This window comes from Pleurodeles waltl, chromosome 12 (genome assembly GCF_031143425.1).
Source record: "Pleurodeles waltl isolate 20211129_DDA chromosome 12, aPleWal1.hap1.20221129, whole genome shotgun sequence".
In the NCBI taxonomy this organism is placed as follows: domain Eukaryota; kingdom Metazoa; phylum Chordata; class Amphibia; order Caudata; family Salamandridae; genus Pleurodeles; species Pleurodeles waltl.
Genome location: NC_090451.1, coordinates 15,639,186 through 15,662,507, shown reverse-complemented (window position 1 = coordinate 15,662,507; position 23,322 = coordinate 15,639,186). Strand labels below are relative to the sequence as shown.

The following is a 23,322-nucleotide window of genomic DNA, read 5'->3' as shown; positions in this document are numbered from 1 at the left end:
AGCCAGGGACCCCCTTATACCGAGGGCACCCCTTACACCGAGAGCACCTCTGGACTTGGGGCACCCCTTATACCGAGTGCCCCCCTGGAGCCAGGGTCCCCCTTATACTGAGGGCACCCCTTTCTGCGCGCCCCTTTATTAAGGTTTTTACTTCGTCGCAGGGTGGCCCTCGAAGGGGTTATTTTGTGGTAGTTTAAGCGGGCGCGGGTTTATTTTAGAGCGTGTGCTATGGTTTTCGAGGTGAGTTGTTTTCGGGGCGCCGGCACCCCCAAGTAGAGGTTGGCTCCTTTGTGCGTCACGCCGCGCCCCCGGCCCATTGTCCACCTGAGAGGCGCGCGCCGCGGCCACGCCCCCTCCGCTAAGGCGGGAAGGCGCGTCACGCCGCCAACGGTCACGCACGGCCAGCCCTGCTCTGCGCGCGCCGCTCCGACGGCGGGAAAGAGCATCACGGGGCGTGGTCTGTATCGGCCTATAAAAGGGGAGCGCGCGGATGCTCGGTCCTTCACTTCCTGAGATTCCACAGCTTGTCTTCGCTTCCTGTGTGCTGAACTCGGTGAGGAGGCTGCGGGGCCCGGTGCGGGGGTGATGCTGCTCCGGTGGGGGGGGAAATTCTTCCCCAAGTAGTAGGCGGGGTGGTGCGGATTCGGTGTACGAGATTTAGGGAGTGTAATTTGGCCTTTGTTGATGAGGTCGTCAGGAGATTTGAGAGTAGAGGGTTGCGCTGCTGCGAGGATGTTAGCCGGGGCGGGTCAGTGGGCTCGTCTTCTTGGTGATGGGAGTTGGGCGGTTTCCTCGAGCAGTGGCCTCGGTTCATCTTTATGTAACTGCGCAGCGGAGGGCTGCGCGCCAACGCCTGTTCGGTGTATGCCTGTCACCCGGCCGCCATCTTGGCACGGGTTAGTCTGCGATGTCTGGTGCCTCCATGTTGGCTTGGGGTGTGTGAGCGGGATGGTTATCGAACGGTAAGATGGCCGCCGGCGTGCCTGGCCGCCTGACGCAGCGATGGCCGCTGAGCTGCTCCCTGCGCGCAGCTCCTCGGCTCCGGCCCTAACGCGGCTCCTTTGTTCCCCGCAGGATCCATCATGTCTTCTAATTCTTCTGATGAAGGGAAGCTGTTCGTGGGGGGCCTGAGCTTCGACACCAACGAGCAGAGCCTGGAGACGGCCTTCGGTAAATTCGGACCCGTGTGCGACGGTGAGTGCGTGCGCCGGTGCGCGGCGCTGGCGGGCCGCGGGTGCCCCGGGCGGAAGCAGATACTAACGCCCTTCTCTCTCCCCTCGCAGCCGTGGTGGTGAAGGACCGGGAGACCGGCAGATCCCGCGGCTTCGGCTTCGTCACCTTCAGGAACACGGACGACGCCAAGGACGCGCTGCAGGGCATGAACGGCGAGAACCTGGACGGCCGGCAGATCCGCGTGGACCTGGCCGGGAAGTCCTCGGGCGGCGGCCGAGGCGGCGGCGGAGGATACCGAGGCGGCTCCGGCGGCGGCCGCGGATACTCTCGAGGTGGGTGTCTGCCCGCTCCTTCCTCGCGGGGCGGGGGTAGCCGAGTACTGCTGGGTTAACTTTCTCTAGCATTGCAGATGATTTTTTTTTAGTTAAAGTTCTGCATACGTTTCTCCTCTACCTGCTAGTACGCCCTGAGCGTCAGTGATGCACCATCTTGAGCTGAGTGAATTATTGAAAAACCCTTCTATTGGGCTCACCACACCCAGAATTGAACTGTTATGCTTACTCTTTGAGCCCCTGTTTAAGCTTTAGGTCCTAAATTATAATTTCCCAAATGGTCCTTTTTGAGTGTGTAGCGTGCCCACCCTATTGGGGGGTGGGTGGACCCGCACATTGTACAGCGCACTGACCAGCCCCTTGTCCCCGCTGTGTGGCGTGGCGGCCCCCGAGTACTGCTCTAACAGCTCCTTGCTTCCCAGGCGGTGGAGACAGCTACGGCAGAAGCGGCGGCTACGGCGGCGGCTCCCGGGACTACTACGGAGGAGGAGGAGGCGGCGGCGGCGGCAGGAGCGGCGGATACGACCGCTCAGGTGGATCCTATTACGACAACTAAAGTGAGTTAGTATCCGAGGGGTGTGCGGTGTGTTTCTGGCCGCTAGGTGGGTGTAGGTAAATCTTAACTTGACCCTTGTTTCCATCTACTTTTTCAGATATCCTCATGGACTTGACCTCTTTCCAATGGCTGTATTTATAAAGACTTTTGGAGCTTCGCAGATTTTGTTCAGGGCACCGCCATCTTGGCACTCGTTGTCCAGTCCGATGCCCAGCATAGAAATTCTTTTTTGTCCGTGCCCTTCACGAGCTGGTCTATTCTTCAGAAATGAAACGTTTACTTAAGCGGAAACTAAGCAAGCTGTGGAATCTTCTGAAAAGTGCATTACTGACTTCACGTGTGAACATTCCTCAAAGTACTACAGGGGGCTTCCCGCGTGGGACCCCTTGCAACGACCTACAGAACTTGTTTTACTGTAAAGTAACGACTCGTGATTCTTGAAGCTTTCCATGAAAGGTTCTTAATGTCCTTTTTTTACTGGAAGAAATGCATATTCAGTGTTCGAAGTGGTTAGGATTTATTGTGTACCCAATTCTTTTTGGCTTCATGAAGCCCTATTAAAGACGGTCTGAATTGACATACGAAGTGTTTTTTTCCTTATTTGCAATGATAGTATGTTTGGCTCTCGGGAGCAGTGTCTGCACTCCTGTGGTTTTTGTCTTGTGTTTTTCAATTAAATGTTCGCTGGGAGGTTTTGAGGGCCGGGGGGGGGGGGGGGGGGGGGGGGGGACCTACTGTTCGACTCGGCGCATGCATAACCAAGTCGTGGGACACGCCCCGCACGAGACGTGGTTAGATTAGTAGAAGGTTAAGGGTCAGCCCTAAGGAACCGTCCATGGATTGACTAGTGCCCAGCAGCTGAACTGTCGCCCTTTCAGATATCGAAAAGGCGATTCCACCCCAGAAGTGCCTCCTACACTAGTATCTGACCGCTGCGGCTCGACAGCAGATTTAATGTGTCACTTTGCTGACTCGTTTAGCAAAGCGCTATCTCCGCCGATTGGCGGAACTGTGCCGCTTGCATCCGTGATACCTTACCCTGTAAGCTGAGTAACTGCGGCAACTTTTTATTTTAAACCCACCTGGGATCAGCCCAGCTCACACTACACAATCCACCCCACCTTTCCCTCAAGGTTTTTATTTTTCCCTTGAGGATGCCTCTACTCGGACGAAGTTATCTGAATGCTAGCAAAGCACCTGTGGCTTAATCCCTCTGAAATGGGTGTAGGCAGTGATTCCTTCCACGGTCGACCTTTCGCTAAACGTTAGGGGTGACATGAGCGAAGTGTTGCCCATTTGTTTAAAAGGAGACAACTTGGATCCACGCGCACGCTTATTTTCACGTGCTTGTCCCTCCTAGTACTCTAAATATCTTGTGCTGAGTTCCAGTTTACTGGTGTACCTATACCTCTTCGACCTGGTAGGTTGCTGTAGCTTTGTAAGCACCTGCAACATCAGTGATGTTCTTTTGAAAACAAAAAGCACTTGCCACATTCCAGAGGTTGTTCAACCAGGTTCTCCAATGCCTAGACATAACAGTTCCACTTACAAGATCAACAGGTCCACCTATGTCTCAGTGAGCAGGCCTCGCTACCAAGGCATCAAATTGCCAGATAGGGCAGGGGAAAAGTAGTTTATCTGGGCCACTTGGTAGCAGAGGCCAGATTCAACCACTACAAGGCAAAATACATCCAATTCTGGATTGCCCATACCCCTCTAACCCTTTATAGGTCTGACAGGGCACTATTGTATTAAGAACTGTGGCTCTAATGCCCCCCCCCCCCCTCAAATGACCTAATCAAGGGATGCCTTTCAGTGTCTTAACAACTGCATTTGTTTTTGTGGGTGATATAGGGGAGTGTACCTTAGCCTGATATAAGCACTGAGGGCGGTTTATCTCTCCAGTCAAATATTCATCTAAGGCTGTTTTTTTTTTTTTTTTTTTCTCTTCTCTCCCCCCCCCCAAAAAAAAACACACTTGGGTGTTTTGGTTACCCGTGTCTGCCTTCTTTCCCAATTCTGGAGGAGAATTGGTGTAAAGCCTTTTATAATCATGTACCTTGTTAATAACCATCTTATCTTTATTGAACAGTCCACAAAATCTACTTTGGTAGGACTGCCTGGGTTTTAAGTCTCCTTGAATTAGATTTTGTATAAAAAAAACTCTGCACTGAACCCCAATGCTGTTGATCTGCTTTCTGTCAACACAAGCCATCTCATAGGCTGTCAGCACTCGGTGATGTCATCACCATCCTCAAATTTGGGTGGCAGGGTTGGGGTTACCTCTGCTAGTGCAGGGGTGCCCTCCCATACAGCTACTTGCCCCCTGCTCTTGGCTAGGAGGGCCTAGGTGCAATGACCTGGTAGTGAAAAGGGTGCATGCACCCTTTCATGCAGGCTGCAATGGCAGGACTGCAGGACACTGCATGAGCTCCTTATGGGTGGCACAATACATTCTGCAGACCATACAGATCACCTGGTACCCCAATGCCCTGGGTACCATGTACTAGAAACTTGCATGTAGGCAGCAGAATGGGAGTTAAAATAGGGACTGGCGGGGGGGGGCAAGCATAGACACTGGGGTCATGGATAGGAGTATCCTAGTGAAGTCACACACAGACTGGCACAAAAAGCTGCAACCATGGCAAGAATGGGGGTACTTTCCAAAATCTCGATAGAAAAACACGAAGACACCAAACTATCAAGGCAACCACTGATTCTTGTCTCATCCTTTGCTACTGGCGGTTCTGGGCACAAATGATCCTGATCAAATGTACTATCCCACCGCTCTTTCGCTCTCCCCTGCTTTCTACTCGCCTTCACTCTCACTGCTTTCCTTTCCTCACCCTTCTCCACTCACCACCCCCCCCCCCCCCCCCCCCCCCCCCCCCCCCCAAGTGACTGCTCTAGTGAACTCTTGATTCTTAGTTATGAGGTATTGGTTTTCTGTTGGGATTTAGTGGGCTACAACCCCTCAGGCTTGATCTGTTTATGGTGGTTACAGAATTCATGTGTCCTTGTTTGCACCGGGGAGGGGGCATGGGTTGGGGTTATTCTGTTCCACTTTGTTTGATAAGCACCTGCTTAGAAACAAAGTGAGGTGTAGATACTATGTTACATTGTAGGCCCAGTGCACTTCCATGGGCAAACTGCCACGACTTAAGGGCCCACATGGCGATGTCTAATTCTGCTGATGGGATGCCCTCTTCTCTTATGGAATGTGTTGCACCTGGCTGTTTTAGCAGGGTCATCCACAGTCTTTCTGACTGAATGTTTCTGCCCCGTTTTTGTTTAGGACTCTGGGCACTTTACCCCTGCTAAACAGTGCTAAAATAACTGGCATATTTGATCTACTGGTAAGTCCCTGGTAAAGTGTGCCCGGGGCCTGTAAATCAAATGCTACTATTGGGCCTGCATCACTAGTTGTGCCACCTACATTAGTAGCCCTGTAACCATGGCTCAGACCTGCCACTGCAGTGTGTGTGTGTGTGTGCAGTTTTAAACTGCCATTTCAACTTGGCAAGTGTACCTTACCAGGCCTAAACCTTCCCTTTTACTACATGTCAGGCACCCCTAAGGTAGGCCCTAGGTAGCCCCATGGGTAGGGTGCAGTGTATGTTTAAAGGTAGGACATATACTAGTGTGTTATATATGTCCTGACAGTGCAATACTGCCAAATTCGGTTTTCACTGTGCACTGTCTATCTCTCATAGGTTAACATAGAGGCTGCATCTAAATATCCTTAGAGCACAGATTCCCCTTGAGCAGATAGAAATGTGGAGTTTTGGGTCTCTGAACTCACAATTTAAAAATGCATCTTTTATTGAAGTTGGTTTTTAAATTGTTTGAAAATGCCTCTTTGAGAAAGTAGGCATTTTCTTGCTTATACCATTCTGTGCCTGTTGGTGAATAGTTTGTCTGGGTCAGTTTGACAGTTGGGCTGTTTTGCACCTCACTTAACAGTGACACAAAGGGGGCAGGGATGTAGCCTGCATATCCTGATGAGCCAGCTGAGCTAGATGGGAGGGACGAGTTGTCACTCACCTGAAAGGACTGTCTGCCCTCACACAATGCAGTCTCTGACCCCCTGGTGTGGGTCTTGGGCTCGGCCTAGGCAAGGAAGGATCTGTCAAACACTTGAGACTTTGCTTTGAAGTTTGCCAACTTTAAAGGCAGAAAGGGGTATAAGAGGAAGATCTAAAACCTCAGACATGGAGAATCTTCCTGGAATCAAGAGGAACCTCTACATGGGGAAGAGCTGGAGGAGGAGTAATTTGCTGTGTTGCTTTGCTGGATTGCAGTTGCTGCTACTGCATGAAGAGTGCAAAGGGTGAACTTTGCTGTGTGTTCTGCTTCAGAAAGTTCTCAAAGGGCCTGGAGTAGAGCTTTCCTCCTGTTGAGTCTCAGGGATATCAACGACCTCAGTTTCGATTTCCTACAGCACTGGGAACGGTTTGTTTTTGTGCTGTTCAAGGAGAAAAACCACTGCCAGACCATATACTCAGTATGGCTACCCTGCACTTAAAATGTCTAAGAATGGACTTAGACACTGTATGGGCATATTGCTCATGCAGCTATGCCCTCACCTATGGTATAGTGCACCCTGCCTTATGGATGTAAGGCCTGCTAGAGGGGTAACTCTAGCAGTCTGCTACCTGTTTTTTTTGCATGTTAGGCGGCCAGGCAGAAAGTGTGGCTAAATCCACCCCACCCTCAGAGACTAATGTAGCTTCAGTGTGAACCCTGATTTGCTCTGGGTACACTGTTGATCTCACCTGGAGACTGGCTATTCCAGTGCTAACTGGAGTAGTATTAGTTGTGGGACTTTTCTTGGGACGGGCCTTGTCTCCATTTTGGTGTCCATGCTTAGTACAGATGCGACACCAGGCATTCTCAGGATCAAAGTTTTTTCCCTTATACCCATTTGAGGGCTGTGAAGAGACTCTAGGCCTACCCTTCTGAGTAGGTTTTTGGGGCCCTGTAGAAGACTCTTTACTTTTTCCCTTGGATATCTCAACACTCTTCCCCTGGGGAGGCTTTGTGACCCCTTTCTTTTGGTCACCCCCTGTGGAAGTCTTGGCCACCCTAGTCTTGACTGAATGGTTTTCCTCATTATCTCCTCCAGCTTTGCTGCCAAAAGTGGGGGGCAGTGGCCGGAGGGGTGTGCATCTCCACTAGCTGGGATGCGGTGTGGCGCTGTAACAAAGGGGGTGAGCCTTTGAGGCTCACCGCCAGGTGTTACAGTTCCTGCAGGGTGAGGTGAGAAGCACCTCCACCCAGTACAGGCTTTGTTCCTGGCCACAGAGTGACAAAGGCACTCTCCCCATGTGGCCAGCAACATGTCTGGTGTGTGGCAGGCTGGCAAAAACTAGTCAGCCCACACTGGAAGTTGGGTATGTTTTCAGGGGGCGCATCTCCAAGATGCCCTCTGGGTGTATTTCACAATAAATGTACACTGGCATCAGTGTGCATTTATTGTGCTGAGAAGTTTGATACCAACCTTCCCAGTTTTCAGTGTAGCCATTATGATGCTGTGGAGTTCATGTATGAGAGAGTCCCAGACCATATACTCTTATGGCTACCCTGCACTTGCAATGTCGGTTTTGCTTAGACACTGTAGGGGCATAGTGCTCATGCACCTATGCCCTCACCTGTGGTATAGTGCACCCTGCCTTAGGGCTGTAAGGCCTGCTAGAGGGGTGACTTATCTATGCCATAGGCAGTGTGAGGTTGGCATGGCACTCTGAGGGGAGTGCCATGTCGACTTAGTCATTTTCTCCCCACCAGCACACACAAGCTGGCAAGCAGTATGCATGTGCTGAGTGAGGGGTCCCCAGGGTGGCATAAGACATGCTGCAGCCCTTAGAGACCTTCCCTGGCATCAGGGCCCTTGGTACCAGGGGTACCAGTTACAAGGGACTTACCTGGATGCCAGGGTTGTGCCAATTGTGGAGACAAAGGTAAAGTTTTAGGGAAAGAACACTGGTGCTGGGGCCTGGTTAGCAGGCCTCAGCACGCTTTCAAATCATAACTTGGCATCAGCAAAGGCAAAAAGTCAGGGGGTAACCATGCCAAGGAGGCATTTCCTTACACTCTACATACAGTGTTAAAGAGGATCCCATCACTATAGTGGTGCTTTTTTGGACTGCAGATGCTGCTGTAGCCAGTGCTTACTCACATAGGTAGTGACCTTTCACTACGGGATCTAGCACTCCACTGTAGTAGGTAATTGGTTTGTGTCTCATAGATGTCTTTTGAGTCAGTACTTCTGTCATTATCATTCCATAACAATGACAGAAGAGGTAGAATCTTTTGGTGTAGTCAGGTGTACCTAACAATGGAGCGTTTGTGATTGTTCTCTTTAGCTCCAGAAATGCTGTCTCTCTCTCTTTCATTAGTTATGTTTAATTTGTTCTCATTGTTATGGGACTTTAGTTGAGCGGTCAGAAGTGGTGCAGTCAGGGTGGCATAATCAAATACCCACTGTCTCACGTAATTGCAGAGTCCGAGGAACTGCTGCATTTGTTTTGTGGTGGTGGGTTTAGGCATGCTTCTGATGCTCTCTACTCTGTCAGGTGTCACCCTCCTCACATTTGGAGTTGTGCGTAAAATGGCTTCATCTGCCTCTGCAGGGTGATCCATCCTTGTGCTTGCTCATCGTTCTTTCTTGTTCTACATTCCCTGGCAAAATGACCCTTCTTACCACAATAATAACACTGCTGTCCTACCTTGTATCCTGCTTGTCTTCTTCCCTGCGCTGATGCTTGGCCTCCAGACAAACTTCCTTGTCCCTTTCCCATGTTACTTGCTGGCTGACTTCTTGGTACCGCACTGGTGTTGCAACAGCTGTTAGTGGTGCTGTCACAAGCGTAGGAAGCTGGCCTGGTGTGTGGTGAGCACCTATGGTGTTATCACCTTATACCAGGTCCAGGTATCCCCTAGTAGTTAAGTGTGGGTAGTGTCTAGAATCCAGGCTCTCTAGAGGTAGCTGTGGATGAGCAGCCAAGAATTATCTAGGGGAAATGCAAAGCTCATGCAATACCACTGTAGTCTCACAGCACTTACACACATGAAAGAACCACACAGTGTTACAAAAAGAAAGATACTTTTTATACTAAAATACTGCATAGGCAGTACCCCAACTGGAGGTAGGTCAACACACTATTATGTATACCTTAGCAATCAGTGAATAACCTAGAAAGCATTAGGGATTGGTAAAAGCAATAGCAAATAGTGAGGGCCCTAGGGGAGGGCCAAACCATATACTAAAAAAGTGGAATCTGAAAGGCAATCCCTCACCCAAGTAAAAGGGATCAGTAGAGGGGAGCTGGATGAACTAGGAACCCCAAGAGGTCAGTACCAGAGTGACCCCCAGCGACAAGAAGAACAGAGGTAAGTACCTGGCTTTCCCCAAAACCAACAGGAGCACTTTGGAAAAGGATTGTGCAAGACCCAGGCAAGACTGGAAGAGCCAAAATGTGTATCCTGACAGAAGAGGACCTGCAAAGGAAGGGGACCAAGTTCAGTTTGTGATGAAGGATGTACTACCTACTCTTTTGTTATGGATGGAGTAGAGGAAATAGAAGCTAAACTGTGACCTGAAATACAAACCCATATAATACATTATTTCAAGTGAAAACAAGAGAAGGAAAGGAAAGAACAGACAGAGAGGGCCACACCTAAGTTGGTGCAACAGAAACTTAAGAAACCGAGTACAGAAGAGGCACTTGTAGGAAAGTACCCTCTTTTTGGCATGGTTACCCCCACTTTTGCCTGCTGTCGGTGTGTTTTGACTCCGTTCACTGGCATCCTGCTAACCAGGACCCTAGTGACTGTGGTCTCTCCCTCTAAATTTGGTTGCTTAGGACTTTGCACCCCCCACAATTGGCATACTGGTGTCCCCATATAAGCCCCTTGTATATGTTACCTAGGCACTAAGGGCATTGGGGAACCGGGGGTATCTCATGGGCTGGTGCATGTAATAAGTCACCCATGAGAGCCAATGCAAAACGTATCTGCAGGCCTGCCATTGCAGCCAGCATGAAAAGGTGCATGCACCCTTTCACTACAGGCTACTGCGCAAGATCACTGTAAGTCACCCCGAGGGCCAGCCCAAAGGGCAGGGTGCAAGTACCTGTGTGTGAGGGCACCCCTGCTTGAGCAAATATGCCCGTACAAATTCCAACTTCATTTTCCTGGACTTCTTAAATGCGGGGAAGCTATTTTACCTGTTTACTGGACATAGGTCACTCACTACCTGTGTCCAGGTCCATAATGGTAACTCCAAACCTGGGCATGTTTGGTATCAAACATGTGGGATTCATACACTGATAGTGTTGCCAGTATTGGTTGTATGATTCCATGCACTTTGGGGGTTCCTTAGAGGACCCCCAGCTTTCCTCCTACCAGTTTGCAGAGTTTTTGTGGGCAGCCTGCGCTGCTGCCATCCTATAGCAGGTTTCTGCCCTCCTGCTGCTTGACCAGCTCAAGCCCACGAACATTCCAAAGAGTCCCTGGGTTCTGCCGTCTTGGTTCCCAGGTTGGCAGGGAGCTCTGGGAACATCTGAGTTGCCAGGCCAGGCAGGTGACGTCAGGGCCCCCTCCATGATAGGTGAACAATCCCACTTTCAGGGATATTTAGGGTCTCTCTCTTAGCTGGGTTCTCAGATTTGACTTGCAAGAATCCAGCAGGATTACTCTGCAACCTTTACTTCTACTTCTGTCCCCCGGAACTGCGACTGGACCCTTCAGTGCCTGACAATCTGCCTTTAAGAAGAAGTCTCCTGCAACATTGTTTCCAGGGCTCCTGCCAACAACTGCAACATTTCACCTGGCTGTGCATCCACTGAGTGTGGCGTGTCTTCAGTCTGTACTAGAAGAAAGAAGGAATCTCCCTTGGAGTGATGGAGTCACTCCCCTGCATCTGCAGGCACCTGCTGCAAAGACGACTGGCTGCGTGGATCTCCCTTTATCTTGAGCTGCGTGGATCCTGCATTACAGGTGGTGGTCCGGAGTAGTCCTCTTGGTCCTCTCTGCCAGCTGTACAACTTTGGTGGAGGTAAGCCATTGCCTTCCCACGCAGGAAAGTACTCCTGTGCACTGCATCACTTGCAGTTTCCAAAGCTTGTTTGCTGTGGTGACTCTGACGTTTAGAAATCCTCAATCTTGCAGATGGAGGATTCCCCCAATAGGATTAGGGATGTGCCCCCCTCCCCTCAGGGAGGAAGCACAAAGAGGGTGTAGCCGCCCTCAGGGCTAGTAGCCATTGGCTACTAACCCCCCAGACCTAAACACACCCCTAAATTGAGTATTTAGGGGCTCCCAGAACCTAGCAGGATAGATTCCTGCAACCTGAAGACGAAGAAGGACTGCTGACCTGAAAGCCCTGCAGAGAAGACAGTGATACCAACTGCTTTGGCCCCAGCCCTACCGGCCTGTCTCCCCACTTCAAGAAAAACTGCAACAGCGACGCGTCCCCCAGGGTCCAGCGACCTCTGAAGCCTCAGAGGTCTACCCTGCATCTAAAAGGACCAAGAACTCCTGAGGACAGCGGTCCTGTTCCACAAAGATTGCAACTTTGGAACAAAGAAGCAACTTTTAAAGACCACACGTTTCCTGCCGGAAGCGTGAGACTTTCCACTCTGCACCCGACGCCCCCGGCTCGACCTGCGGAGAACCAACACTACAGGGAGGACTCCCCGGCGACTGCGACCCTGTGAGTAGCCAGAGTTGACCCCCCTGAGTCCCCACAGCGACGCCAGCAGAGGGAATCCAGAGGCTTCCCCTGACCGCGACTGCCTGCTTCAAAGAACCCGACGCCTGGTAAAGACACTGCACCCGCAGCCCCCAGGACCTGAAGGATCCGACCTCCAGTGCAGAAGCGACCCCCAGGTGGCCCTCTCCCTTGCCCAGATGGTGGCTACCCCGAGGACCTCCCCCCCTTGCCTGCCTGCTTCGCAGAAGAGACCCCTGGGTCTCCCATTGAAACCTATTGCAAACCCAACGCCTGTTTGCACTCTGCACCCGGCCGCCCCGAGCCACTGACGGTGTACTTTTTGTGCTGACTTGTGTGTCCCCGGTGCCCTACAAAACCCCCCGGTCTGCCCTCTGAAGTCGCGGGTACTTACCTGCTGGCAGACTGGAACCGGGGCACCCCCTTCTCCATTGAAGCCTATGCGTTTTGGGCACCACCTTGACCTCTGCACCTGACCGGCCCTGAGCTGCTGGTGTGGTAACTTTGGGGTTACCCTGAACCCCCAACGGTGGGCTTCCTTGGACCCAACTTTGAACCCTGTGGGTCCACGAAGCCTCCTCCGGGGGTCTGCGACTGCTTAGAAAATTTAATAATATTAGATGCCGGTGTGGACACGGCTCGACGCCGAGACAGCGGCACCGAAGAAGATCGACGCCGAGAGGTTTCGGCCCCGAAAAAGAAAAAAGTCACCTCGGAGCCGAAAAAACACGCAGGCAGGGTTTCGGTGCCGAAACAAACTGCAAGCGACCCAGCTTCAGGCTCTTATACAGAAGAGCACTCGCTAACCTCCCAAATGCAAAAGCATAGGTTTGAGGAAGAGCTACAATCAACTGATGTAGACCATACGCAAAAGCGTATTTTCATACAGCAGGGGACAGGAAAAATAAGCACCCTTCCCCCCATTAGAAGAAAGAGAAGGTTGGAGTTCCAAACTGAACAGACACCACAACCAAAAGTGGTGAAAAGAGTTACCCCACCACCCTCTCCTCCGCCCGTGATTAACGTCTCGCCAGCACAAACTCCATCACACTCCCCAGCTCACACCACCATAAGCCAGGGTGACCAAGATCAAGACGCATGGGACCTATACGACGCCCCAGTGTCAGATAACAGTCCGGAGGCATACCCTACGAAGCCATCTCCACCAGAGGACAGCACAGCGTATTCTCAAGTGGTGGCTAGAGCAGCACAATTTCACAACGTAAGCCTCCACTCAGAACAGGTCGAGGATGATTTTTTATTCAACACACTCTCCTCCACCCACAGCTCATACCAAAGCCTGCCTATGCTCCCTGGTATGCTCCGGCACGCAAAAGACATCTTTAAGGAGCCGGTCAAAAGTAGGGCTATCACACCAAGGGTGGAAAAAAAGTATAAGGCGCCTCCTACAGACCCGGTTTTCATCACTACACAGCTGCCACCAGACTCTGTCGTTGTAGGAGCAGCTAGGAAAAGGGCCAACTCCCACACATCTGGAGATGCACCACCCCCAGATAAAGAAAGCCGCAAGTTCGATGCAGCTGGTAAGAGAGTCGCAGCACAAGCTGCAAACCAGTGGCGCATCGCCAACTCCCAGGCACTACTTGCGCGCTATGACAGAGCCCACTGGGACGAGATGCAACATCTCATTGAACATCTGCCCAAGGACTTACAAAATAGGGCAAAACAAGTGGTTGAGGAGGGACAGACCATTTCCAACAACCAGATCCGCTCCTCCATGGACGCTGCAGATACAGCTGCACGGACGATTAATACATCTGTAACTATCAGAAGGCATGCATGGCTCCGAACGTCTGGATTTAAACCAGAGATTCAACAAGCAGTTCTCAATATGCCTTTTAACGAAAAAGAACTGTTCGGTCCAGAAGTGGACACAGCGATTGAGAAACTCAAAAAAGATATGGACACTGCCAAAGCCATGGGCGCACTCTACTCCCCGCAGAGCAGAGGCAATTACAGCACATTCCGTAAAACACCCTTTCGAGGGGGGTTTCGGGGTCAGAGCACACAAGCCAGCACCTCACAAGCAACACCGTCCAGTTACCAGGGACAGTATAGAGGAGGTTTTCGGGGACAATATAGAGGAGGGCATTTCCCTAGGAATAGAGGAAGATTTCAGAGCCCCAAAACCCCTACTACTAAACAGTGACTCACATGTCACTCACCCCCTCCACACAACACCAGTGGGGGGAAGAATAAGTCATTATTACAAAGCATGGGAGGAAATCACTACAGACACTTGGGTTCTAGCAATTATCCAACATGGTTATTGCATAGAATTTCTACAATTCCCTCCAAACATACCACCAAAAGCACAAAATTTGACAACACACCATTCCAATCTCCTGGAGATAGAAGTGCAGGCACTATTGCAAAAGAATGCAATCGAATTAGTGCCAAACACACAAATAAACACAGGAGTTTACTCACTGTACTTTCTGATACCAAAGAAGGACAAAACGCTGAGACCAATCCTAGACCTCAGAGTAGTGAACACTTTCATCAAATCAGACCACTTTCACATGGTCACACTACAAGAAGTATTGCCATTGCTAAAACTACACGACTACATGGCAACTTTAGACCTCAAGGATGCTTATTTCCATATACCAATACACCCATCGCACAGGAAATACCTAAGGTTTGTATTCAAGGGAATACATTACCAATTCAAGGTACTGCCTTTTGGATTAACAACCGCACCAAGAGTCTTTACCAAATGTCTAGCGGTAGTCGCTGCACACATAAGAAGGCAGCAAATACATGTGTTCCCATATCTAGATGACTGGCTAATCAAGGCCCATTCGTTAATAGAGTGCTCAAATCACACAAATCATATCATACAAACCCTCTTCAAACTAGGGTTCACCGTCAATTTCACAAAATCCAAAATTCTGCTGCGCAAGGTACAACAATACCTGGGAGCCATAATAGACACATCAAAAGGAGTAGCCACTCCAAGTCCACAAAGAATTCAAAATGTCAGCACCATCATACAACGCATGTATCCAACACAAAGGATACAAGCAAAGATGGTACTACAACTCCTAGGCATGATGTCTTCATGCATAGCCATTGTCCCAAACGCAAGACTGCACATGAGGCCCTTACAACAGTGCCTAGCATCACAATGGTCACAAGCACAGGGTCACCTTCTAGATCTGGTGTTAATAGACCGCCAAACTTACCTCTCGCTTCTGTGGTGGAACAACATAAATTTAAACAAAGGGCGGCCTTTCCAAGACCCAGTGCCACAATACGTAATAACAACAGATGCTTCCATGACAGGGTGGGGAGCACACCTCGATCAACACAGCATACAAGGACAATGGAACGTACATCAAACAAAACTGCATATAAATCACCTAGAACTTCTAGCAGTTTTTCAAGCACTAAAAGCTTTCCAACCAATAATAGTTCACAAATACATTCTCGTCAAAACAGACAACATGACAACAATGTATTATCTAAACAAGCAAGGGGGGACGCACTCCGCGCAGTTAAGCCTGCTAGCACAAAAGATTTGGCGTTGGGCAATTCACAACCAAATTCGCCTAATAGCACAATTTATACCAGGGATCCAAAATCAACTCGCAGACAATCTCTCTCGAGATCACCAACAGGTCCACGAATGGGAAATTCACCCCCAAATTCTGAACACTTATTTCAAACTCTGGGGAACACCTCAGATAGACTTGTTTGCGACAAAGGAGAACGCAAAATGCCAAAACTTCGCATCCAGATACCCACACAAACAGTCCCAAGGCAATGCCCTATTGATGAACTGGTCAGGGATATTTGCTTACGCTTTTCCTCCTCTCCCTCTCCTTCCTTACCTGGTAAACAAACTCAGTCAAAACAAACTCAAACTCATATTAATAGCACCAACTTGGGCAAGGCAACCTTGGTACACAACGCTGCTAGACCTATCAGTAGTACCCTGCATCAAATTGCCCAACAGGCCAGATCTGTTGACACAACACAACCAAAAGATCAGACACCCAGATCCAGCATCGCTGAATCTAGCAATCTGGCTCCTGAAATCCTAGAATTCGGGCACTTACAACTTACCCAAGAATGTATGGAAGTCATAAAACAAGCCAGAAGGCCATCCACCAGGCACTGCTATGCAAGTAAATGGAAGAGGTTTGTTTGCTACTGCCATATTAATCAAATACAACCATTACACACAACTCCAGAACATGTAGTGGGTTACTTGCTTCACTTACAAAAATCTAACCTGGCTTTCTCTTCCATTAAAATACACCTTGCAGCAATATCTGCATACCTGTAGACTACCTATTCAACTTCCCTATATAAGATACCAGTCATTAAAGCATTCATGGAGGGCCTTAGGAGAATTATACCACCAAGAACACCACCTGTTCCTTCATGGAACCTAAATGTTGTCCTAACTAGACTTATGGGTCCACCTTTTGAACCCATGCACTCCTGCGAAATACAGTTCCTAACCTGGAAAGTGGCATTTCTCATCGCCATTACTTCCCTAAGAAGAGTAAGCGAGATTCAGGCGTTTACAATACAGGAACCCTTTATACAACTACACAAGAATAAGGTCGTCCTAAGGACCAATCCTAAATTTTTGCCAAAGGTTATTTCACCGTTCCATCTAAATCAAACAGTGGAACTTCCAGTGTTCTTTCCACAGCCAGATACCGTAGCTGTAAGGGCACTACATACATTAGATGTCAAAAGAGCATTGATGTATTACATTGACAGAACAAAGAACATCAGAAAGACTAAACAACTATTTATTGCATTTCAAAAACCTCATGCAGGAAACCCAATATCAAAACAAGGTATAGCCAGATGGATAGTTAAATGCATCCAAATCTGCTACCTTAAAGCTAAACGACAGCTGCCCATTACACCAAGGGCACACTCAACCAGAAAGAAAGGTGCTACCATGGCCTTTCTAGGAAACATCCCAATGCAAGAAATATGTAAGGCAGCCACATGGTCTACGCCTCACACATTCACCAAGCACTACTGTGTAGACGTGTTATCCGCACAACAAGCCACAGTAGGTCAATCCGTATTAAGAACATTATTTCAGACTACTTCCACTCCTACAGGCTGATCCACCGCTTTTGGGGAGATAACTGCTTACTAGTCTATGCAAAACATGCGTATCTACAGCGACAGATGCCATCGAACTGAAAATGTCACTTACCCAGTGTACATCTGTTCGTGGCATCAGTCGCAGTAGATTCGCATGTGCCCACCCGCCTCCCCGGGAGCCTGTAGCAGTTTGGAAGTTACCTTCAACTATTTATATATGTATCATCTCAACCTTAAATAGGTGCATACTTAGTCACTCCATTGCATGGGCACTATTACTACAATTCAACTCCTACCTCACCCTCTGCGGGGAAAAACAATCGAAGATGGAGTCGACGCCCATGCGCAATGGAGACAAAAGGAGGAGTCACTCGGTCCCGTGACTCGAAAGACTTCTTCGAAGAAAAACAACTTGTAACACTCCGGCCCAACACCAGATGGCGAGCTATTGCAAAACATGCAAATCTACTGCGACTGATGCCACGAACAGATGTACACTGGGTAAGTGACATTTTCATTTCTATACAAAAACCTATTGGCCTGGAATTGTCTTTGAGTGTGTGTTCCTCATTTATTGCCTGTGTGTATGTACAACAAATGCTTAACACTACCCTCTGATAAGCCTACTGCTCGACCATACTACCACAAAATAGAGCATTAGAATTATCTCTTTTTGCCACTATCTTACCTCTAAGGGGAACCCTTGGACTCTGTGCATGCTGTTTCTTACTTTGAAATAGTACATACAGAGCCAACTTCCTACATTGGTGGATCAGCGGTGGGGTACAAGACTTTGTATTTGCTGGACTACTCAGCCAATACCTGATCACACAACTAAATTCCAAAAATTGTCATTAGAAACTGATTTTTGAAATTTTTAGCTATTTTTCAAAAAATGTAAAAGTCCTGCTAGGGCATGTGTTAGTCCCATTTAGCATTTCTTTTAGAGTTTAAAAGTTTTGTAAAAGTTTGAATTAAGGGGAATTCCCTGGCACTGATAGTGCTTACCGCCATGGATTTCATGGCGGTTCCTACCGCTGGAAATCCACGGCGGTAAGCCGGGTCCAAATACCGGCGGCAATATTGTGACGTCCGCTGGGCTGGAGACCCAGGTCTCCAGCCCAGCGGGCGGAACGGAGAACCGGCGAATGACCATGGCGGTAACCGCCATGGTCATGATTCCACAATGTAAGACCGCCAGCCTGTTGGCTGTCTTACCGCAGGTTTAACACCGACCACCAGGGTTGTAATGACCCCTATAATGTCTGCTGCAGAAGAGATAGTGATGGAACTCAACATCACCCCTTACCTGCATCTTAGGATGTCAGAGTTAAGGTCTCTCTGCAAAATCAAAAAGATAAAGACTGGTTCAAACCCTACCAAAGTACAGCTCCAGGAGGTTTTGGCAGAGTTTGCTAAAAACAACCCCTCTGGGGATATCTTCACAGAGGGGGAAGCTAGTGATGTGGAGGATTTCCCACCTCCATTCTTAGATAGGGAGCCCTGGGTTTCTCAAACCCTTTCTCCAAAAGTGATAGTCAGAGATGTTGCTTCTCTCACAGGAGAGTCCAATAGCTCTGCAAGCATTGAGGGCAGCCTCAATGAAGATGACCTCCTGTTAGCCAGGATGGCCAAAAGATTGGCTTTGGAGAGATAGCTCCTAGCCATAGAAAGGGAAAGACAAGAGATGGGCTTAGGTCCGATCAATGGTGACAGCAACATAAATAGGGTCAGAGATTCTCCTGACATGTTGAAAATCCCTAAAGGGATTGTAACTAAATATGAAGATGGTGATGACATTACCAAATGATTCACAGCTTTTGAGAGGGCTTGTGCAACCAGAAAAGTAAACAGATCTCACTGGGGTGCTCTCTTTTGGGAAATGTTCACTGGAAAGTGTAGGGATAGACTCCTCACACTCTCTGGAAAAAGTGCAGAATCCTATGACCTCATGAAGGCTACCCTGATTGAGGGCTTTGGATTCTCAACTGAGGAGTACAGGATTAGGTTCAGGGGGGCTCAAAAATCCTCAAGCCAGACCTGGGATGATTTTGTTGACTTCTCAGTCAAAACACTGGATGGTTGGATTCATGGCAGTGGTGTAAATGATTATGATGGGCTGTACAATTTATTTGTGAAAGTAATTATTTTAATGATAAACTGCATCAGCATCTGGTAGACCTAGGACCAATTTCTCCCCAAGAATTGGGAAAAAAGGCAGACCATTGGGTCAAGACTAGGGTGACCAAGACTTCCACAGGGGGTGACCAAAAGAAAGGGGTCACAAAGAATCCCCAGGGGAAGAGTGTTGAGACATCCAAGGGAAAAAGTAAAGAGTCTTCTACAGGGCCCCCAAAACCTGCTCAGGAGGGAGGGCCCAAAGCCTCTTCACAATCCCATTTTGGGTACAAGGGTAAAAACTTTGATCCCAAAAAGGCCTGGTGTCCAAGCTGTAATCAGCAGGGACACCAAACTGGAGACAAGGCCTGTCCCAAGAAAGGTTCCACTTCAAACTCTACTCCAGCTAACACTGGAATAGCCAGTCTCCAGGTGGGATCAACAGTGTGCCCAGAGCAAATCAGGGTTCACACTGAAGCTACATTAGTCTCTGAGGGGGGGGGGGGGAGAGGACTTAGCCACACTTGCTGCCTGGCCCCCCAATATGCAAAAATACAGGCAGTAACTCTTAATTAATGGGACAATTGTAGAAGGCCTGGGGGATACAGGTGCCAGTGTCACCATAGTGACAGAGAAACTGGTTTCCCCTGGTCAGTACCTGGCTGGACAAACTTATCCAGTCACCAACGCTGACAATCAGACTAAAGTACATCCCATGGCTATGGTAACTGTAGAGTGGGGAGGGGTCAATGGCCTGAAACAGGTGGTGGTCTCCTCAAATATCCCTGTAGACAGTTTGCTTGGAAATGACCTGGAGTCCAAAACCCATGCAGCCACGCTGGGTATCCTTGAACTGGTGTGTGTCAAGACAAGGGCAGAGTGCAAGGCACAGGGTGAAAAAGTGGTGTTGGAGCTTGGAAAAAGGGCCCAACCCTCCAAGAGAAAAGGAAAGAAGACTGGGGAACCAGCTTCAACACAACAAGAGAAAGAGAACCTCTCTTCCCAGGAAGAAGTTCTGCCCTCTGAGGGAACTGAGCCCATGGAGTTAGAACCTTATCAGGTTGAGCTCCTAGGCCCAGGGGGACCCACAAGGGAACAGTTGTGTAAGGGGCAAGAAACCTGTCCCTCTCTTGAAGGCCTTAGGCAGCGAGCTGCTGAAGAGAACAAAGGGAAGATCATTGGAACACATAGAGTCTATTGGGAAGATGGTCTCCTCTACACTGAGGCAAGAGACCCCAAACCTGGTGCCACTAGGAGAGTGGTAGTGCCTCAGGAGTTTAGGGAGTTCATTCTAACCTTAGCTCATGATATTCCACTTGTTGGGCATTTGGGACAAACCAAGACTTGGGAAAGGTTAGTTAACCATTTCTATTGGCCCAGCATGTCCCAGAAAGTAAAGGAGTTTTGTGTCTCCTGTACCACCTGTCAAGCCAGTGATAAGACAGGTGGACATCCAAAGGCCCCCCTCATTCCACTTCCAGTGGTGGGGGTCCCCCTTGAAAGAGTGGGTGTGGACATAGTGGGTCCACTTGAACCTCCCACAGCCTCAGGGAACCAGTATATCCTAGTGGTAGTGGAGCACTCATTGGTATCTTTACCATAGTGGGATTTCCTAAGGAGGTGGTGTCTGACAGGGGTACCAACTTCATGTCAGCATACCTGAAACATATGTGGAATGAGTGTGGGGTGACTTACAAATTCACCACACCATACCATCCACAAACCAATGGCCTTATAGAAAGATTTAACAAGACATTGCAAGGCATGATCATGGGGCTCCCTAAAAAGCTCAAAAGGAGATGGGATGTCCTCTTGCCATGTCTGCTTTTCGCCTACAGAGAGGTGCCTCAGAAGGGAGTAGGGTTTTCCCCGTTTGAACTTCTGTTTGGCCATCCTGTAAGGGGACCACTAGCTCTTGTAAAAGAAGGCTGGGAGAGACCTCTTCATGAGCCTAAACAAGATATAGTGGACTATGTACTAGGCCACTACGTTCCAGGATTGCAGAGTACATGGAAAAGGCAAGCAAAAACCTTGAGGCCAGCCAACAACTCCAGAAGATGTGGTATGACCAAAATGCTGCTATGGTTGAGTTTCAGCCAGGGCAGAAAGTCTGGGTTCTGGAGCCTGTGGCTCCCAGGGCACTTCAGGACAGATGGAGTGGCCCTTACCCAGTGCTAGAGAGAAAGAGTCAGGTCACCTACCTGGTAGACCTAGGCACTAGCAGGACCCCCAAAAGGGTGATCCATGTGAACTGCCTCAAACTCTTTCATGACAGGGCAGATGTGAATCTGTTGATGGTAACAGATGAGGACCAGGAAGCTGAGAGTGAACCTCTCCCTGATGATCTCTCCACAGACCCTAAAGATGGCTCAGTTGATGGAGTGATCTATTCAGACACCCTCTCTGGCCAACAGCAATCCGACTGTAGGAAGGTCTTACAACAGTTTTCTGAGCTCTTTTTCCCTAACCCCTGGTTAGACACACCTGTGTACCCATGATGTGGACACAGGAGACAGCATGCCTGTCACAAACAACATTTTCAAACAGTCTGACCTAGTTAAGGAAAGCATCAAAGTGGAAGTCCACAAGATGCTGGAATTGGGAGTCATTGAGCACTCTGATAGCCCCTGGGCCAGCTCATTGGTCTTAGTCCCCAAACCTCACACCAAAGATGGAAAGAGAGAGATGAGGTTTTGTGTGGACTATAGAGGACTTAATTCTGTCACCAAGACAGATGCCCATCCCATTCCAAGGGCAGATGAATTAATTGACAAACTAGGTACTGCCAGATACTTAGGTACCTTTGACTTGACAGCAGGGTACTGGCAAATCAAAATGGCACCAGGAGCAAAAGAAAAGACAGCATTCTCCACACCTGATGGGCACTATCAGTTTACTGTTATGCCCTTTGGTTTAAAGAATGCCCCTGCCACCTTCCAAAGGTTGGTGAATCAAGTCCATGCTGGCTTGGAGTCCTTTAGTGCAGCTTACCTTGACGATATTGCTGTCTTTAGCTCCAGCTGACAGGTTGCTCCCCCCATCTGCCACGCAGCCCCCTGTGGGTTGAACCTCCGTTGCCGCTTTTGCCGCCTGACTACTCGCTCCCTTTTTTCTGTACCCCTGCGCTTGGCTTCTGTGCCACTTTGTTTTTTCATTCTGTGCCCCTGTGTTTTGCTTTCTGTACCCCTGTGCTCTGTTGTCCCTCTCCCGCCGTTTTTTCCCTGGGTTTTTCCCTCGCCGCTGAGCCCCTGCTGCCCTGCCCCCTTCACTCCAATTGGCCGCCCCGCTCCCACCTCCCAGCTGCTCCTCCCTCCCTCTGCCCTCATATGGAGGCTGCGAAGCGGCCGCGCCGATGGCGCGCCTAAGGTAAGCCTGTCTGCGCCCGTCCGCGCCTGGACTGCACCCAGCACCAGAACCCCTGGAACCTGCACCCCCGCAACGCTAGACTGCACTACGACGCAAGCACCCTCCACGCACTCAACACCAGACGAGACCACCCCTGTTACCGGGCCACCCCGAAACGCACCCAGGGGCCTTTCACCTGCCGGAACTCCAGATTCACAAGCATCCAACCCTCCACACCACCAGCCAGAGAACCCAACCACCTCCGCTGCATCCTCCTCAACACCCGCTCCGCTCGCAAGCACGCCATCGAACTTTGGGACCTTCTAGACTCCACCGCCCCGACGTCGCCTTCCTGACAGAGACCTGGTGAACGCCACCTCAGCACCAGACATCGCCATAACCATCCCACAGGGCTACAAGATCTCCCGCAGAGACCGCACCAACGGAGTGGGAGGAGGAATCGCCATCATCCACAAAGACTCCATCAAAATCTCAACGAACACCGATGACACCCTCACCACCGCCGAGCACATGCACTTCCAGATCCACACCGACCCCAACACCACCCTCAGAGGAACTCTCCTCTACAGACCTCCCGGACCCTGCCCACAGTTCAGCGACACCATCGCCGACCTCATCAGCACCCACGCCCTCGCCTCCACGGACTACATCCTCGGGGACCTGAACTTCCACCTTGAGAACAACAACGACGCCAACTCCACCGCCCTGATCGACAACCTCGCCAACCTCGGACTCAAACAGCTCGTAACGACACCCACTCACGCCGCTGGACACACGCTCGACCCCATCTTCTCCGCAAGCCCCCACGTCTCCTTCAACCACACCACCGAGCCACAATGGACGACCACAGATGCGTCCACTTCACCTTCAGAAAACCCACCACACACCACTGCACCCAACAGCTACCACGCCGCTGCTGGGGCAAGGTCACCGAGGACCAA

General features: G+C 49.8%; 1 protein-coding gene across 1 annotated transcript; it reads left to right on the top strand.

Annotated features, from left to right (window-relative positions):
• The first annotated feature begins 431 nt into the window (after positions 1–431).
• On the top strand, positions 432–2,638 carry LOC138267776 (cold-inducible RNA-binding protein-like). Its single transcript, XM_069216974.1, has 5 exons — positions 432–553; positions 1,075–1,194; positions 1,284–1,505; positions 1,928–2,062; positions 2,159–2,638. Exons 2-4 carry the CDS (start codon positions 1,083–1,085, stop codon positions 2,059–2,061), a joined length of 468 nt encoding a protein of 155 aa, XP_069073075.1. The 5' UTR covers positions 432–553; positions 1,075–1,082; the 3' UTR covers position 2,062; positions 2,159–2,638.
• The last annotated feature ends 20,684 nt before the right edge of the window (positions 2,639–23,322 follow it).

Excerpts from the sequence above, each read along its gene's own strand:
- LOC138267776 (XM_069216974.1), top strand. The coding sequence starts at position 1,083 with ATGTCTTCTAATTCTTCTGATGAAGGGAAGCTGTTCGTGGGGGGCCTG. Across the intron at positions 1,195-1,283 it reads ATTCGGACCCGTGTGCGACG|CCGTGGTGGTGAAGGACCGG; the intron begins GTGAGTGCGTGC and ends CTCCCCTCGCAG. Across the intron at positions 1,506-1,927 it reads CGGCCGCGGATACTCTCGAG|GCGGTGGAGACAGCTACGGC; the intron begins GTGGGTGTCTGC and ends CTTGCTTCCCAG.